The following is an 18867-nucleotide window of genomic DNA, read 5'->3' as shown; positions in this document are numbered from 1 at the left end:
TCTATATATCTAACTAGCACAACAACACAACAGTAAAACAATAAAACAATAATAAATAGACGCTATACTCGAGCCCCCTGGGTGCTGCTGTCTCATGTATCCCACTTAGACATCCCCCCGGGTGTTGCTGTCTGATGTATCCCTCTTATACGAAGTCACAGAGGTGCCATATAGGGCAGGCTACGTGTAGGACAGACTCGGGACCCCAGGGAGGGGGGACGGGGGACGGGGAACAATTTAATGACTTTTATTAACACCTCAAAAATATATACTATAAAAACTGGTGAAACATTGGCCAAATTATCAAATAATACAGTGTGATGATGACCCTCTCGTTGCCCTCTCTGTTGCCCATGGTTCCCTTCTGGGATGGTGGGAGGGTTTATAAATACTGTAGCCTGGCATCCTCTCGTTCTCTCTACTCCTCTCTTCTTTTAGACTTAATAAATCAGACACATAACCATCAGTTGTGTCTGTCTCCCCTTTTTGTTAATGTTTTGAACCTTAATCCAGTCGGACCAATGCTATGTCTAACCAATCTCTCCCTCCCGTGTGTGCAACAACATGAACATAATAGTGACACTTCAACATTGTCATGTATAAAACAGGCTGATTTGTTGATACAGTAGGTGTGTGGTATATCTCCATATACAGTACCATATGGCCTGTCTGTCATCATAGTTAGTTTCAATATCCAGTGAGGCCAATATTATACTTTGATGTTGTGTACCCAAGAGAACGCAATCAGAATGTATTGAATTCCGTATAGTTCTACAGTATGTGAGTTGAGATGATTGCCTTTTTATGCATTTAAATGTATTTTTGTATCCCTTATAGTTATACAAGGCATGTTGAATTACCTTTGTGCATGACAGGAGTTAAACAACCAAAAAAGGAAGGTCTCATGAAGAAATTACTTCAGAAGTGTCAGCAGATGCTCTTCCCTTTGAGGGTGCAACTTCCTGTTCATGTTGTAAATTAAGACAAAAAAGGAAGCTGCTGTGACTGTGTCTTTCAGTCCTTACAGCCATGTGAGGATTCTGAGTGATCACTGCAAAGCATGGGCTACACGATGGACTGGCTGCTGTTGTTTGCATGGGTTCCCATGCTATCCTCCCTTCTTGTTGAGGTGTCTGGGGAGCATTCAGCCTCACTGACAGCAATCATGGACGAAAGGTTTATGAAGGAATGTGTAGACAGACACAATGCGGCACGCTCATCCGTCCAGCCACCTGCAAGTGACATGCTGCATATGGTAAGCATGAGATTATCAAAACAATGGGTGATTTTGATGGAAGACATTTTGATGGTATGGTAATTAAATGCAGATGACGGAATAATGTAAATTGTGGGTGATGTGATGTTAAAGTCTCACTGTTACTACATGAGCCAGCATGAAGTAACCAGTTATTAAACCCTATATAAACGTTGTTATCCGGGTGGGGTCCATCTAGTTAGTCTGCTCCTTTTTGGGCCCTACACTAATTGTCTTGGTGCAGCTAACCTTTTCGCAGAATGTTCACCAACATGCCCAGAAATAATAGAGAGTATGCGCATGCACAAAGTGAGTGGCAAAGTGAGTTTAACGTCGTTTAATGCAATGAAATAGGACGTTTTTGTTTGGATGTATAGGCTATCAAGGCCAGAAAGTAGTTTTATGCCATTCAGTAGGTGTTCCAATATAACTTCCGGGTACGATTATGATGTCACGCGCATACCCTCAATAGAGGGTATGCGCGTGCTTAAAGTGAATGGTACATCGAGTGGCAAATCGAGTGGCAAAGCAACATGCAAAGTGAGTTTAACATTGTTTAATGTTGTTTAATGCAATCAGATAGGACTTTTCTGTGTGGACGTATGGGCTGTCGAGGCCAGAAAGTATGTTTTTGCCACTCAGTAGGCCTTCCTGCATAACTTCCTGGTTTGATGATGTCACGCGCATACCCTCTATTGGGACATATCATATCATATATGATATGTTGATCTGCAGCTGATCTTTTTTTGTTGAGGGGCCTACAGGTTTAATGTTTGTTTTTCCTTAAACAAACATTAAAAACGCTATTGAAATGAACAGAGTTTAATGTTTGTTTTGTCCATGTTTGTTTTGTCTGATAATTACGTCCTAGAAGATGTATAATTATACATTGGATTGGACATTGGTGATGTTGGAAAATGATAACAGCTCCCCTCACTTCACACGTGTGATTTTCTTCGTTGTATGTTGGTTCCTCAAGACATGGGATGAAGGCTTGGCCATCGCCGCCAGGGCCTGGGCGAGGAACTGTGAGTACAGACACAACGACCGGCGATCGCATCCCGTCTTCTCCTCGGTGGGAGAGAACATATGGACAGGCAGGCCCCCCTCCTCTTATACAGTCAAAAAGGTCATAGACGGATGGGTCAATGAAAAAGAAGATTATACTTACACCACCACCGAATGTAAGCAGGTCTGCGGCCACTATACACAGGTACCTCCACATGCTAAAATTACTATATGCCATATCCATATATTGTTTGTACTGTAGTTCTGCTGTGCATGCTGAAATCAATGAGTCTTAAGGAGTGATATTAAAAGAGTGAACCATGTTGATTACATAATATTTGGTCTTCGTTGTGCAACAAAGGTATTTCTTCCATGATCCATAGGTTGTATGGGCAAGCACCTACAAGGTTGGCTGCGCAGTCCAAATCTGCCCAAATGGTGTCAAAGGCTTTGATGACAAAGAACTGAAAGAAGGTGCCTTGTTTGTGTGCAACTATGCCCCAGCGTGAGTTGAAACGTGCTTATAAAATGTGGTGGAATTTCACCAAGTACCACACTAATAAAGAAGCTGACTTCAAAATGATAATTCAAAAGCACCCTAATTCAGTTGTTCCCAAATTTGGGTCCGGGGACCCCTAGGGGTCCTTGAGGGAGTTCCAGGGGGTCCCCAGCTGAATGATAGTTAGGAACCAAATGGACCCTTATGGGTCTGTAACTCAGAGAGGGTCCATTTGGTTCCATGTGTACACTCTCAGAGTTAAATTAATTGTAATTTTACAATATAAATTGGGGTCTCAGAGATTAAATGGGGCTCCGTAGCCTAGTTCATGTCAAACTGGGGGTCCTTGAAATTAAACAGGGTGAGAATCTCTGCTAGGACCGTAAAAATCTTCTCTTATGGGGGGGGGGGGGGGGGGTCTATGGCATATCTCTTCAAATGGGGGGTCCGTGGGCGAATTAGTGTCAATTTGGGGGTCCTTGACGTGAAAAAGTTTGGTAACCACTGCCCTAATTAATACCTCAGTTATATTGTGCCATATACCTCCCTAGGGCCGATATCTCTATCTATTGTATTTCCACTAACAGTCCAACATGTCCGATTAACCACTTAAACCCAATACACTTTGTTGACCGGGGTCCCCCAGGGATCTATCTTTGGCTGACCGATTGTCAGGCTCTACTCATCTCAACCGGACATGTTTTGAACTAGTAGATAGATATGCCATTTTCACAGAATATATATCCACCTATTAAGACATGCTAGAGTTCAAGCAATCTACTGGTCTGGACACCCATTTGATTAAAATAAAGTGTCTTTGTTTTCTTGAGAGATTTGGGTGAAGGGGGTTGTTTGTCAAATCTTGTCCCACATAAAATCAATGAAAAGAGACATCTGGGTCTGTCCTGAAGAGGAACAAGATGTATTTTGGCTGTAAGTCGTATTTCCACATTAGGGCAAAGTGTCACGAAATGTCACAAACTTCATCCACATTTGAGAGAAGTGTTGCGAAATGTCACAAACTTACAATACAGGAAATATATAATTCAGATGATTTTGTTATTTTTGTTATTTTAAGAAGAGTAGTAAGAAAAAAAAGTAATCTAGTTTATGCTTCTTCTACAGGGGCAATGTGCCTGGAAGACAACCATATCAAAGTAATCTAGTTTATGCTTCTTCTACAGGGGCAATTGGGGTGGACAACCATATCAAAGAGGAAACCAATGCACTGGATGTGTGGGTGAATGCAAAGGGCAGCTCTGTCGTAAGTACTCTTCACAAACTCAGTCCAGATAGACCGACATGTTTGTCAGGCTCTAAAAAGCTCAGTAAAAAAGCTGCAAATCTGCATTAAAAAAAGAAAAGAAAACATACATAGGAACACAGGGACATAGGGACACAGGGACGGACAAAGCAGGGCATTGGAGTGGCTGCACCCTATGGTTGCACCACTCAAAAATCCAAACCACTTTAAAATGTTTTACTACATTCACCAATTCACACACAAGGTGGAGCCTTCTGGTGCTTATAGACAAAGTTGCTCAACTTAAAGCCCAAAGCACACCAAAGGGTCTTGTCAGGACTAAATGTTTTTTAAGGTCAACCACACCAATGCAACTCACACCTTGCAAGTCAATGAGTCGCATTGGTGTGGTTAAAAATCCCGTGCGGTATTGTCCTGACCCGACCCTTTGGTGTGGTTTGGGCTTAAAGCGGTGTTTGTCAGTCCATCTTAAGTGTTTTTCTCTCTCTCATTGCAGACAACCAAACACGAGACAAACAGCAAAGTAAGTAGAATATAACGTTCATTGTGGCTCAATATAATCAAATCTGGTGTATTGATTAGGTAGGACAGTGGTTCCCAAACCGTGTAGCGAGGCACGCTGCTGAGAAAAGTCCAGGTGTGCCTTGGGATTCTGTGACAACCACCCATTATTGCAACATACAAAAGGTTCTGAATATTTTTTTTCATTTACTAAAACAGCCAGACCCTACTTTTCCCAATACAGACGAAAATGTAATAACCTAAAAACCTGGTACTATTTTGGGCATTTCATTATAGGTGTAAATATGAATAATTGATTTATAATTTTTTTCACACATTTAATTATATCGTGGAAATAGCTACAATCTACAAGCTCACACCGCAGCACATTGTGAGCTTGTAGACTTGCTATTTTCGCTATAAATACAGTGTGCGCTTGGGAGTTTGACTTGCCCATTAGTGCACCTTGGTGCATTACCAATAGATAATGTTACAAGGTTAACCCATTCTGAACAGGAACCCCTTTTGGTGTTTTAAGCATTACGTTATACTTTAGCTATTGGAAAAATAGCAGATCTACAAGCTCATAGCGCGGCACCGATTGACGCGCTACGAGCTTGTATATCTGCTATTTTTCAATGTGGCACAAATCTTTGAATATATATTCTTTCAGAGCGAACATTTTTAACTCAAATCCTTGCTTCTGGGGGGGGTCCCTGGAACAACATATTTTCAGGCTACAACTGGAGCCCTGACTGGGACCCTGCCCTATCTAGCTGTGGCCCCTCCTGTGCGGCGGTGCTGATCATCCGACCGTTGGCTCTACTCGCTACCTTCCTCGCTGCCTACATCGTGCAGAACTGTTACCCCAACATCTTCTGCTATGAGTAGCCAACATTTCATTGCATCTGTGAACCGCCATTAAGATGCTACGTAATTAAAGGACAACTTTAGTTTTTTTCAACCAAGGTTCATGTTTTAGGTTGTTATTAGAGAAAGTACAAGATGAGTTAGTTTTTAATTTGCTGCTTTCTTTCGTTTTAGGGATTTTAGCTGTTCTTGACAGGGGGGGGGGGCATTTTATAGCGGTTTATTTTATTTACCAACTATAGTCCTACTAGACCTCAAGAAATTACATCTGGCCACAAAAGATCACAGGATCTACTGAATGTGAAGGCCTACTGGGGGGAAGCCACACTGTGTGTCATAGGCTCAATATGTCAGTTTGACACATTCAGTAAATCCCGTTATCTTTTGTGGCCAGATGTCATTTCTTGGGGTCTAGTAGGAAGGACTATAGTAAATTAATTAAAAAAATGAAATTTAGCCCCATGCTCGAATGCCCCCGCCCCCCTGTCAAAAAGAACCATGGTTGAAAAAAAAAAAAAAACTAAAGTTGTCCTTTAATGACAAAAAAAGGAAAAAGAAAAGAAAGAAATATGTATTTTTTTATTTTCATTACAAATCCATTGTACCTGTACAGAAGCTGCTCTTCATGTTATGTACAGTCTGGAACAGCCTCAATGTAAAATGTCTCAAAAGCAGTAATTTATATTATGCACTAATATAAATACTCGCCATGGTATTTAACGGTGGAAAAAGTAAAACCTTCTATATGGGTGAGAAAAAAGACCAGCTGCGAGCCTGCTACAGTACATGGAATAACAGGTGTTCACAGAAAATGATGTATGTTAATGTATTGTATTAATACATGTATTGTCGCTGTTGGACAGAAACCGTGTACCTCCATCTTGTTTTTAAACCCATTCAGGACGGGAACCCCTTTTGGTGTTTTAAGCACTATTGAAAAAATCACACCCGTGTGAACTGAGTGGTGTAAGGTTTTATATAGCATGATCAGCTGTGGTCTGACGTAATGTCTGACGTAATGAAATAAGGTAAGGTATTATGTAGCCTGATCAGCTCTGATCTGACGTAATGAAATCACACCCGGATGTGATTTCACAACTGGCTTTTTCTGCGCAGAGAAAATGACCACGGTTGCTACGGTCATCCAGTTCACCCGGGTGTGATTTAATTACGTCAGAAATTATTTTGAACATAGCAACCATGGTCATTTTTTTATGCACACAAAAGCCAGTTGTAGGAGTGGTTTACACCACTCAAAAAAAATAGCAGATCTACAAGCTTGTAGTGCGGCACCGAGTGCCGCACTACGAGCTTGTATATCTGCTATTTTTTCAATATCTTCAAAATGTGGCGCAAATCTTTGAATATATATATTCTTACAGAGTGAACGTTTTTAACTCAAATCTTTGCTTCTGAAACAACATGCTCGCCGGAACAACATATTTTCAGATTCTGGTCCGCAGCCAAATACAGATAATTCTGGTGGTCCTTCGACGTGAAAAAGGTTGAGCACCACCGACGTAGAAACATAGGTTTTTCAGAAAACCGTTAGGATTTAGAAGACATTTTTTTAAGAATCGGCCTCAGGTCTAAATTAATTAAAGCTCCATTTTATACTTTGTCATATGACGGTGTCATGCAAACTGGCCACAGCCACCACCTGACATGCCCAAGAGCTTGTGACTAAATAATAAAAAATAACTACCTTTCAAAGAATGGCAAAAAAATAGAACGCGTTCCAATGGAGACAACACTGTCTGGAACACAGCGACATAAGGTTTCCGCCCAACAGCGATGATATCCCATGTCCTAAATCCCATCATGTGTGGGGTGCCCGGCTGCCTGCTGGCCTAGTGGTCCAGGCGCATCATGCCACATATAGGCTCTGGCCTGACAGTGTGTCGCGTGTTCGAGTCCCGTTCATGACGACCATTGCTGCGTGTCTCTCCCCTTCTCTCTCTCCCTCTTTCCTGTCCGTCTTCACTTGAAACATAAAGGCAGAAAAGCCAAAAACTAATCTTAAAAAAAAAGAAAATTCCCATCATGTGAGCTTATCGAGGATCCCTTCCACCCGATATCCAGTCTCCTCTAAATACCGCACGAAACAGTACAAATATTTACAATAATATTAGTCCGTATAATAATCACTCCTCTGAATTGTCAGCCTCTGCTCTTCTTTTTCTTCCCCTTGTCCGTGGAGGTGGGCGGGGCGGTGTTCACCGGTGGAGCTCCCAGCTTCTTGGTCTTGGCTTTCTTCACTTTGTCTTTGATGGCCTCAATGTCAAGTTTGCCTTCTGAGGGAGCTGTGAATCAAAGTGGCGGACGTCAATAAACTGTTATATAAAACACACTGTCAATTGTATTTATTCGTCTTTCGTCACACGACGACACTCTCGTCCTCAAGTGTAAAAAGAAAACATAATATTTAAAAAAATTCCATTTATTTATTTTATTCTCGTCAAGGTTATGCAATAACTATGCAATGAATCTTTCTCGTTTGAGGATCGGCAGTAAACACATTACACAACATCATAAAATACGGATATTTCTAAATTATTTGAACAAGAAAATGTTTTTTCCTGTACCTTTATTTGTCTTCTTGAGGAGCGGTTTCTCTTTGGGTGGAATGAAGTCTTTATTTCGCTCCTCTTGCTTCTTAGTCACATTCTCTGCTTGTTTAACCTAAGAATGAATAACAGGAACCGTCAGATCAATAGCATGTGCCTAGTATAGAGATGTGCTGCCTGTGGTGGGGTACAAAAAGCTGTCAGGGCATGAGTAGTCTCACGTAGCCAGACAACTATTCCACAATCTCCGAATGCTACATAGAGTCTGGAACTACAGCTCCCGAAATCCGAGTAAGGAAGCTGCCATTTCCTTTTCTGCTAAGCAACAAGCTATATATGCTTAGATGATTTCTATTTAGATTAGGATAAATGTGCGCGACTGTAAAGACGAAACGGAAGTGGGGAGGAGGCTCCACTTCCGCTTTATACGACAGTTGCTCTTCTGTTGCTCCAGACTGTATGATGAAAGCATTTGGAAATTGCGAGAGGCAACAGTCTGGTAACGCAAGACTAGGTGTTCGGTTATTTGGCGATGTTATGCCGGGGCTCCGACCAGCCCATGCAATAGGCAGACAAGAGTGACTAACACGCACAGGTGAACTAAATGCTCCAATAATAGCTTATATTTGATGAACTCAAACGTGCATTTTATAGGGTTTTTATTAATTCATGTTAATCATAAACACTTACAATCATACATTCACACGTTCTGTTCACACTTCCCCTAACTTCCCCCAACACAAGATGAATTCAGTATCCCGGAATCTGGATCACAGTCCTATTGGTCTGAAGTTCTATCTGCTCTGTCGGTAGGAATTCTTGCTATAATTTTACACTCTAAACTCTCCCAGATCATGGTAAAGCTTAGCTTGTCCTTGTTGACTTTCGGACTTAGTTCAGTGATAAGTCACACATTAAGTGTAATTATGTGGTTTTAAATCTACCTTATCATTCAGTCAATTTCCATTAATTGCCATTAATCAATCGGAAGAAAAGAAACACAAATAACACTTGGTTACAATCTAAACATCATATTACATCGATTATGAATAATGCACAATTATATATATATATTAGCATATGATACATACCGCTGGTGTCTGTCTGCTACATGTATCACGTTCGATGGTATTGGTGAATCTAATTCTAATATTGGGCTACACAGCATAGTCACAGTGGCTCTGACTGAAATCACACCTTCATGCTAAACACTTTCGGCCAATCAGATGCCACTGACCATCCTGCCTCTCTCTGGCCACAGCAGCCGGCTCCTATTACAGTCCCTGTAATGCCCAACTACTTCTGCCTAGATTAAACTGTTTAGACTATTACAGGTATTTATCATTTAGCCTTTTTACCAACCCAATATATAATAGGTTATTAGAACACATTTAAACAATTGAAGAGGAATTAAAGATTGGTTACTTCAATATTTGTATGTTCTAGCTGAGTTGACTTCCCCTGTGAGAAGGAGTCAATAATGGCCTGCCTTACAACAGGAAGAGGCAGTAAAACCCCCATCCACCGGTTATCAATGCAACTGGAGTGCATTGGAATGTGGTCCCAGGACCTACAGCTATCCTGTTGCTCCATGGAGAGTGGTACACATTGATCACTCAATCTGACCCAATATATTTTACTCTAATGTCTGATAATAAATCTCGCACACCCATAAATAACAAGACACTAGGGCATGAGGAAGATGCAGGCGGAAATAGTTTGTACAATAGACCAGTGGTTTTCAACCTTTTTCATGTCAAGGCCCATAATTTGTTCGGCATTTGAGCCACGGAACCACCATTTCATGACATTTAGCCTCTCTGAACCAAAATGTAAGATTTTGTCCACAAATCCATGCTGTGTTGATGTTGTACCATTAGGAGAGATAACAGGAAAGACAATTCTTCTACATTCTCTAATTGTGTAGAAAATGAAACCAATGAAACCAAATGGACCCATGCGGGATTGCGGGCCCATTTGTTTCATTTTACGCTCTCAAGAGTTAAAAGATCTATAAGGGTCCATTTGGTTACTCTCCGTCATTTAGCGGGGGGACCACTGGTGGTCGCCGGACCACCGGTTGAAAACCACTGCAATAGACGGTGCAACTGTTTGAATTTGTGGCTCCCCCCCCCCCCCCCACGGGCAGGAGTGAAGGCGATGAAATCCAATACTAATAGAGGCCCCTCAACATCCAATAACAATTTGTGAATGATTAGATGTTGCGTTCATGTCATACTGTAGGGTGTTTTAGTAAAAATCACACCCGTGTGAACTGAGTGGTGCAAATACCCCCCCCTCTCTCTCTCTCATTAGCAGGCAACAGTGCATCTCTCTGTCTCTGTTTCTGCCACAACAGCGCCCCTACTGGTACTCATGAGTCACACATGAGTCACACACATTAACACGAGTCACATAGGTAGGTGAACACGGACATTGCTGTTCCTTGGAGTGGTTGCACCACTCAAAAATGAATACTGCCCACCTACAGATTTGTGAAGGCAACTACAGGCAAACAGTATGTAGTGTCAAAACCCTGTTCATAATGGCTCAGTGAATATGGGCTTTAACAGTTTCCAAGACACAGACAACAAACGGACGAGCTCTAAATGTGATGAAAGTGCCTACGGTACCTTGATCTCCTCCAAACGTTTCCTCTTCTTCTCTCTCTCCCGTAGGAAGAACTCTCCTGAAGCCAGCTCCATGTCAACCTAGAGATACATACAATGCAATTAATAAAGCAATTTTTTGATATTTATGAACATATATAACTTCACACAAATTTAAATCAAATATAAATTGTTACATATTTTTTCTTTTTAAAAAAAATCAGCAGGTTTACAAGCTGACTAAAGAGTGAAAAACAATAGCCGTGTCTCATTCTTGTCAGTAGATTCCATGTGAGAAGGTAGAGAATGGGGGCTCCATTTTCGTGACCGCTAAACCCCTTATCCCTAAACTTCTTTGCCTTTTTTTACTATTTTGCAAATATTTTTGAATAGTTAAAAGTGCCAGTCTACAAGCTCACAACGTGTCAATGTAGATTGGCTAGTTGAACTATTCAAAAATGTTTTTCAAAATAGTACAAAAAGGCGAAGAAGTTTAGGTATAAGGGGTTTAGCGGTGACGAAAATGGAGCCCTGGGTGTCTCTCTCTCTCTCTGAAGCCTTGGTATAGAATGGGTGTCTCTCTCTCTCTCTTTCTCTGAAGCCTTGGTATAGAATGGGTGTCTCTCTCTCTCTTTCTCTGAAGCCTTGGTATAGAATGGGTGTCTCTCTCTCTCTTTCTCTGAAGCCTTGGTATAGAATGGGTGTCTCTCTCTCTCTTTCTCTGAAGCCTTGGTATAGAATGGGTGTCTCTCTCTCTTTCTCTGAAGCCTTGGTATAGAATGGGTGTCTGTCTCTCTCTCTCTCTCTCTCCTCACCTTGCTCTGAGGCGGTTCTGGGGGGAATGGTGTGTACTTCTTCTTAACGCTCTTCTTCTGGGGTTCCTTGCGCTTGGACAGGTTCTTATGGCGGAAGTTGGGCAGGAAGCGTTCCCAGTTCTGTGACTTGAGATCGGGGTCCTTGGCCAGCTCCCGCTTGATCATCAGGGTCTGTTATAACGGGTCACCAACGGACACCATTTATAATAACACAACTTTATTTGTATGGTACCTTTCATGACATGAAATGAGGCTCAAAGTGCTTTACAGAGCAATGGAAAAAAAAGAAAGAAAAGCAAAAGGCATAAAACAATGGTCGCTGCAATTTATTGAGAACCATTTCATCAAGTGCCGTATTGTGGACAGAAATGGTGGAGTAACAGTCAAAATATTGACCCGTTTCTTTAGTAGAGTGCAAAGTATAAATGGCTAAGTAAAGCATCGGATTTGTGCCGATATTAACATATTTAAATCATGCCCTCAGCTCCAGGTCAGGCCAGCACTGGCACACAAACCCAGATATAAAGTTGTGTCAATCATGACAATCAGTACAAGGATGGAAATTATCTTCATTGGGCATGCCTACCATCTCTAAATCAAAATCTAAAAATGCTCATCATTGCAGATTATCATCCTCCTAAAATGTCATGGCTGTGTACACTGTCAGACTTATCATGGATAATTCATATATTTGCATATTGCAGTACTTCAAGACCTACCTTGATGTTATAGATTGGGTGGATGTTCTTCAGGGTGTCCATGACAACTTTGCGCACCTGTACAACAGAGTCAACCATATTAATAATAATAACTGTCACCTGTAGGGGAGATATGACGATATCACGATTATTTCCATTTCCATTCCCTTATTACCATTGGTTGTTGATAAAGGCGCTATATAAATGCACCATTTACCATTTATTTTTGACCAACGGATGAGTTACTGCGCAAAGTGCGCATGTTTGTGTAACGCCCGGGATTCGAACTCGGGTTACCCGCGTGAAAGTCCAACATCTTAACCACTAGACCAAAGGGATATCCCTATGGACCAGGGGAGATATTAGACTTCTGAGGCCATCAGGCAGAGGCTCTGAGCCACTCTGCTACATTTGGACATCGACAAGCTCTTCAAGGACCAGCAAACAATCAGTGAATTGCGCATGTTTCTTTCCTTCCAGGGAGCAACATGGAGTCCACCTCTTCGCTTCCTAACCTCTTAATTAACCTTGCTAAAAACCAGGAATAGAAGAGACGCCTGCCGCTCGCGGCTTTTGGCCTCTTCGTGACGCTACGGTCAGTGTGCCTGCGCTGTATGTGATTCTGGGCTAAGAGGCGCTTCTTACCTCCTTCAGGCCGTTGAAAGGACCCAGGGCGGACACAGTGTTGCCCTGCACCATGACGTAGCAGCCGGTCAACAACTCCAGGGCCTGGAAAGAAGAGGACTGTCAGCTTGAACACAGTTTATTGCATGATTCGTCACAATTCCTTTGGATTGTTGCGAAACCGATAATACACAGTGACACATGTGCTGCCACCTAAACCAGAACGTCGCACTACAGAAGATGGAATAGGTGAAAAAAGTGGTAATTTTGCATCAGTGTTGATTTCGTCGACTACCTTTTTTTCCACTGACAAAAACGAAATGAAAACTAAGCTATGATGACTAAAACTAAGACTAAATATATTGACAATTTCATCAACAAATAAAAACTAGACTAAAATGTTAGGAAGGGACTAGTGGACAAGAAATCCAGTACAAGTCATTTTACACTTGGTTGCATGCTGAAAATAGCACAGCGCGACGCGTTGTGAGCTTGTAGATCTGCTATTTTCAGCAAGTGTAAAAACGGTCATTACGACGGCATCAAGGCCTGCCAAAATAATACGTTGGTTTAAATCAAGCCTCCCTTGCTCGACTCCAGCTAGTCCAGAACTCGGCTGCACGACTACTCACGCACGTTTCACTGAGTTGTGAAACAAAGAACTTGTTTCCAGCCAGGCCCTGCTCATAGAACACATTTCATCGTAGTGTTTCAATGCCTTGTTCAAGGGCACTTCAGCGGTGGTAATTTTAACGTGTCGGACCGCTGATTCGAACTGGCGACCTTCCGGTATCAAGACCGCTCCGATATCCGTTCGGCCACCGCTGCCACTGTTTCTCCATCGGTCTTCCGAAAAGCGCGTCCAGTGTGCAACCACCTTTAGTGAAAACTATTCAAAAGACTATGACTAAAACAAAAATCAAAACAACACTGTTTTGCATTGGATTTTAATTTGACCCTGTGTAACCATTCCGAGTGCAGGAAACCCTGAGACCAGGAAGGGAAACCCCCTTCTTGTACAGTACATTTGAAATGCTGCCGTTAATAAAGGACTCACTTTAAGTGTGGAGCCTTTGGGCCCAATGAGCCTCTGTCTCCTCTTCACAAAGCGCTCTCTGTTCCTCACCAGCGTGCCCACCTTGATTATGTCACATGCCATGTCATCCTGTAGTATCCGAACTGCCTGCATGATAGAAAACAAAACGATAAAAACAAAAACGGGGGGGAAAAAGAAGAAAAGATTACAATAACTTACCTAGTCTATCATTCTATGTCCAGAGCTCAGGGTAATATTTTATTTAAGTTGACAGTTTTTTGTTTTTTTTTTGTTAAATGTATGGAGGGACAGACAGTAGGCTGACAGGAAATGGGGAGAGAGATGGGGGGAAGACATGCAGTAAAGGCCGTCGGGATCGGGAGTCGAACCCGCGGCACACTGCCAGACTGGATCACCAGCCACGGTGCCTGGACCGCTGAGCCATGGCCCAGGCCTAAGTTGACAGTTTTAATCGCTGAATATAAATTACAATGACAAGCAGGAACGATGAGGGAGGTTACGTATGTTCAACAAGAAAACAAAGTGTAAACACAAACAAAACTAATATAAAATTAAAATGTGCCACTATTAACTGAAAAATAAAAAGATTGTTCACTCTTTGGTACAAACTGTATTCTGGCAGTCCCTCGTTTCCCAGAGTGACATTCCAATAGAGAATTACTTCCAGTTGCGCCACATTTCCACGATTTTTCAAAAAATAGCAGGTCTACAAGCTCGTAGCGTGGCACTCGGTTCTGTGCTATGAGCTTGTAGATCTGCTATTTTTCCCCGTCCAGAATGGGTTAAACCATGGTGCATAATAATTCAATTGTGATGCACATCATCTGTTCCTGTTGTGAAGCCAAAGACGTGGATGGACATCAACAACAATTACCTGCTCAAATGGGACGCTCCTCGCCAGCAGCTTGATGAGATCTCTCGCCCTCAAAATGGCGTAGGGGTCAAAAGTCTTCTTCGTGGTGCAAACAGTCAGGCTGCCCTCAATCAAGTCCAGGGTTCCTTTGATGTGCTGCGGGTGAGGGAAAGGCCAAGTGTGAGGGGCTGTGTGTCCACAGACTGTGAGGGGCCGTGTGTCCACACACTTTCCTTTTCTTTTATTTGAGTGGCAGAGCAGCACAAAAACTTCTATCTCCACATTTCAGCTTGTACTTGTAGATCTACCATTTAAAAAATTTAGAAATGTTTTGGAAGACTTTTTTTGTAAACTTTTTAACATTACAGATTGTTTTCATCATCATAATTTTTCGACCACGGTCGAGATCGTGGATTTCACAATATAACGCCAGACATCCCGGTCCTTCATTGCCATCCCCATTTCCTGCTTACTGATGCCTGTGTCCCTAGCGATGACATCAGGGAACGACAGTTTTCTACCTCTGGTCTGCTTTGAGGCAGGACTCCAGAGAAGAAGGGAAGATATAACCTCCATTGTCAGCTCTGTAGCAGTGGCCGGCAAACTGTGTTCTTCTGGATCGGACTAGTGAAGAAACACAGGGAAGGTTGCCGTATAATAGATTGTTTTAATTAAATCGACTAAATCTCATTTGATGCGTGGACTTGAGGTGACCACTGCTTGTGGTCATGTCGCTCCAACCCTACACATCATAGGAAACGAGACGGTGATGAAGCGGCACTGCTCTTAAAAGGTTTTTAACTATTCTACGCAAGGCACTCGTGTCCCATTTGCGCTGCGGTGCTGGTAAGAGGAGCCGTACTACTAAATGCAATGCATGGCAGAAAGGCTTTGGCAGCTCAAAAAACACTTTCTGTAGCTACAGACCCGACCCCATATATTAGACGTCAACACCAATGTTTTGGGCAACTGGGCAAGCATATGTTTTACCGCCTCAGTCAGACCTGATGCTGATTCTACAAATCTACATCTTTTCACATGTTCAAAAGAAGCTTGCAGCGCGGCACAAAGTGAGGGCTATTTCTGAATAGCCAGCACTAGAATCTAAAATGGCATGGTTTGAATAGGGTTAAGAATTAGGTTAAATTGGCCCTTCGGGGATAAATCCCCTTAAGTTGGGACACAAAACATACAGTTCAAATTAGGGATGTCCCGAATCCCGATGGACTTTTTTTCGTTCCCGATCCGATCCCGATACCACAATTTCTGTTAGCCGATACCGAATACCGATACCAGTGTTGTGATCTCGTGTTGCGTTTATAGCTATCTAGCTATATATCTCGTGTTGCGTTTATAGCTATCTAGCTTATATCTCGTGTTGTGTTTATAGCAGACTCCTCAGTCATATGTGCACTTGCAGTTTGGGCAACTCCAAAGCAAACTCCACATGCCCCAACATTTTATTTACCTGCCATAGTGTCAACCCCTTGCCCGTGTGTGGGATCGGTGGTTAGACTGGCATATTCGCCGATACCGATATGATAAATAAGGGCCGATACCGATACTTTTCAGATACCGATACAGTATCGGGACATCTCTAGTTCAAATATACACAGTCATACCATTGTTCACGTATGCATTTGTAACTTGTGTACAAATGGCACGTAACAAATGGAGTAAAACTAAATGTGTGTGTCGCTTACTACTTCTCCCAGGGCAATATGGACTAGAGGCCAGCACTCCTTCAGATAGGCTTCTCTGTACTTTGGGAAGAGCGTGGCGAAGCTGCTCTCCTCCAGAAGACCCTTGGGGTTGTCGTCTTTACTGAACGTGGGCTCCTTCCAGCCGTCAGGAACAGACACCAGATCTGCATCGTCAGCTGTAAGACACACAGAATCAGGTCCGTCACTATAATTAATATAATCAAATCAAACAGACTTTCCACCTCAGAGGAAAGCGTTGCTTTGTTTTGGTCCCCCCTGTTAGTTTTTAGTCTCGCCAGTCGCTACGAGTTGGAATAAAAGATGGATGTACCAAACGAACTATTCCAAGAAGTACTTGAAGAAACTTGTCGGATTCATATGCCACATCAAGGCTTTTCTTGGGTAGGCCCTAAAATTATGATGCAGGAATTATCATTTGTACGACAACCGTACAGTCAACTCAATACTCAGGATCATATACAGTCAAATACAGTATAGAGTGTTAAAGCTGCAAACTTTATATATATATATATATATATATATATATAAGCCCCCACCCCGATAAGCACTTGAAATGTAGGAGTTGAGCGGCATTCAATTTTGTCTGACTCGGTTCCACATGAAAATACGACTCATAGGAGATCTACAAGCTGGTAGATCGGCTATTTTCAAAAACGTTTTTTTTTTTTTTAAATCTTTTATTATTTGACACTGTAATCTGGGGAGTGGGCCTAGCTCTGGTCCGCCAGCAAAGGGCATTAGGGCTATGGACCAGAGCTAGAGTGGACCTAGCTCTGGTCCGCCAGCAAAGGGCATTAGGGCTATGGACCTGACCTAGAGTGGACTGTTTATAATATACAACTGTATATGGAGGGGACGTGCAGACAGGTTGGGAGGAGCCCTCACGTCAAGTCGGCAATATTTCGCTGTGTCAAGGGGCAGCCTAGGCGCAATTTGCAACTCTAGATTTATTTTTAATAATAGGATGAATCTGGAGTTGCAATACACTTATTAACGGGTCGTGCTGCTGCCTCCTGCATTATGTGCAGGGATTCAGACAGAAAAAAGTGGGTACACGGCTGGACATGAAACTTTAAACTAAATAGCATGTGTAGTTGTGTACACCCCTCGAGTTACACATCGATAAATGTACTGTACAGTAGTGGTTCCCAAGGTGGGGTCCGGGGACCCCGGGGGCCCTCGATGGAGTTCCAGGGGGTCCCCAGCTAAATGATAGTTGGTAACCAAATGGACCCTTATGGGTCTGTAACTCTGAGTGTACAAATGGCGTAGTGTACAGATTCTGTACAGTAGTGTACACATTCTAATTAGTACACTCTCAGAGTTAAATTAACATTGTTTTTACAATATAAATTGGGGGGTCCCAGAGATAGAAATGCCATTAAATGGGGGTCCGTAGACTAATGCATGTCAAACTGGGGGTCCTTGAAATTAACCAGGTTGAGAATCACTGCTAGAGCTGTAAATATCTTCTCTTATGACGGGTCCCTGGCATAACTTTTCAAATGGGGGTCCGCGGGGCTAGTTAGTATCAATGTGGGGGTCCTTGACATGAAAAAGTTTGAGAACCACTGCTGTACAGAACTGTTTAACATATTATTAGCACATAAGCTTCACGTTGCTGGGCAGGATTCTATACGATAAAATGCGTTACATCAACAACACGTTATTACAGTAAAATTCAGCATTTTATACCTTTGTTTTTAACCTTCCTCTGTTTCTTTCCACCGGGCGCTTCAATCACGCCGTCTTCATGCATGGAGGACGCCATTGTTGTTTCGCGTGCGGCGTCATCATGAGCGGTCGTGACGTCACACAGCACTTGGGTTTTTCTTTTTTTTAACAGAGCGCGTTGGCATTAATGCATTGGCGCCACCTTCTGGACTGGAGTGAAACAGCCCTGAACTGAACTGCAGGTGTGCTTATTTGTAGCACTCCATATTAATCTCTCATCTATTCTAATCAGGCTCTTTTCTCTACTAGTCCTGTTGTACTAGTAGGTCAAATTGTAGGTAGCTTATTTCCTGTTTTTGGCTATATAGAAGTGTATATTTGTACATCTCTAAATGTTATGATGAATTGAACATGGTGGACCCTATTGTAAACGTGTGTAATGCTTTATGGTCGTCCACAGTTAAGTTTTGTATTGAGTTGCGCTTGAAATGTACTGTAATTCTCCAATGTTAATAAATCTTTCAATCAATCAATTATATATACTTTAAACTTTGGTCAAGAAAGATTACGTTAGGATTATATTGGTTTGCAGTAATCACAACTACCACTGATGTTTCACATTATTGTTATTATTTTATTTTATGATGAATTCCTGTTCTGTTCTTTGACTATATAGTAGTGTCTATCTGTACGTCTCTAAATGTTTTGATGAATTGAACATGGTGGACCCTCTTGTAAACAAGTGTAATGCTTAATTGGGTCGTCCACTCACAGTTAAGTCTTTGTATTGAGTTTGTGCTTGAAATGTACTGTAATTCTGCAAACTGTTAATAAATATTTCAATCAATC

The 18867-nt window shown here is 42.1% G+C and overlaps 2 protein-coding genes across 2 annotated transcripts; one reads left to right on the top strand and one right to left on the bottom strand.

The window, feature by feature from the left end:
* The first annotated feature begins 1048 nt into the window (after nucleotides 1–1048).
* glipr1a (GLI pathogenesis-related 1a) lies at nucleotides 1049–7410 on the top strand. Its single transcript, XM_079494488.1, has 6 exons — nucleotides 1049–1255; nucleotides 2235–2468; nucleotides 2647–2768; nucleotides 3947–4026; nucleotides 4523–4549; nucleotides 5264–7410. Exons 1-6 carry the CDS (start codon nucleotides 1061–1063, stop codon nucleotides 5416–5418), a joined length of 813 nt encoding a protein of 270 aa, XP_079350614.1. The 5' UTR covers nucleotides 1049–1060; the 3' UTR covers nucleotides 5419–7410.
* On the bottom strand, nucleotides 5950–18179 carry krr1 (KRR1 small subunit processome component homolog). Its single transcript, XM_079494481.1, has 10 exons — nucleotides 18040–18179; nucleotides 16324–16499; nucleotides 14642–14776; nucleotides 13768–13893; nucleotides 12732–12815; nucleotides 12108–12164; nucleotides 11389–11559; nucleotides 10598–10675; nucleotides 7983–8079; nucleotides 5950–7700 (listed from the first exon to the last, which is right to left on the bottom strand). Exons 1-10 carry the CDS (start codon nucleotides 18113–18115, stop codon nucleotides 7558–7560), a joined length of 1143 nt encoding a protein of 380 aa, XP_079350607.1. The 5' UTR covers nucleotides 18116–18179; the 3' UTR covers nucleotides 5950–7557.
* Between the last annotated feature and the right edge of the window lie 688 nt (nucleotides 18180–18867).

This window comes from Electrona antarctica, assembly GCF_951216825.1.
Source record: "Electrona antarctica genome assembly, chromosome: 23".
Classification (NCBI taxonomy): Eukaryota; Metazoa; Chordata; class Actinopteri; order Myctophiformes; family Myctophidae; genus Electrona; species Electrona antarctica.
Note: the sequence above shows the minus strand (reverse complement) of the source record. Positions and strands in the feature narration are given on the sequence as shown.

Bases quoted from the DNA above. Each gene is read 5' to 3' on its own strand.
- glipr1a (XM_079494488.1), top strand. From the start codon at position 1,061: ATGGGCTACACGATGGACTGGCTGCTGTTGTTTGCATGGGTTCCCATG. The intron at 2,769-3,946 runs GTGAGTTGAAAC...CTTCTTCTACAG, and splicing joins GTGTGCAACTATGCCCCAGC to GGGCAATTGGGGTGGACAAC. The intron at 4,027-4,522 runs GTAAGTACTCTT...CTCTCATTGCAG, and splicing joins ATGCAAAGGGCAGCTCTGTC to ACAACCAAACACGAGACAAA.
- krr1 (XM_079494481.1), bottom strand. From the start codon at position 18,115: ATGGCGTCCTCCATGCATGAAGACGGCGTGATTGAAGCGCCCGGTGGA. The intron at 12,165-12,731 runs GTAAGAAGCGCC...TCTGTTGTACAG, and splicing joins CTTTCAACGGCCTGAAGGAG to GTGCGCAAAGTTGTCATGGA. The intron at 10,676-11,388 runs GTGAGGAGAGAG...ATGTATCTCTAG, and splicing joins CAGAACCGCCTCAGAGCAAG to GTTGACATGGAGCTGGCTTC.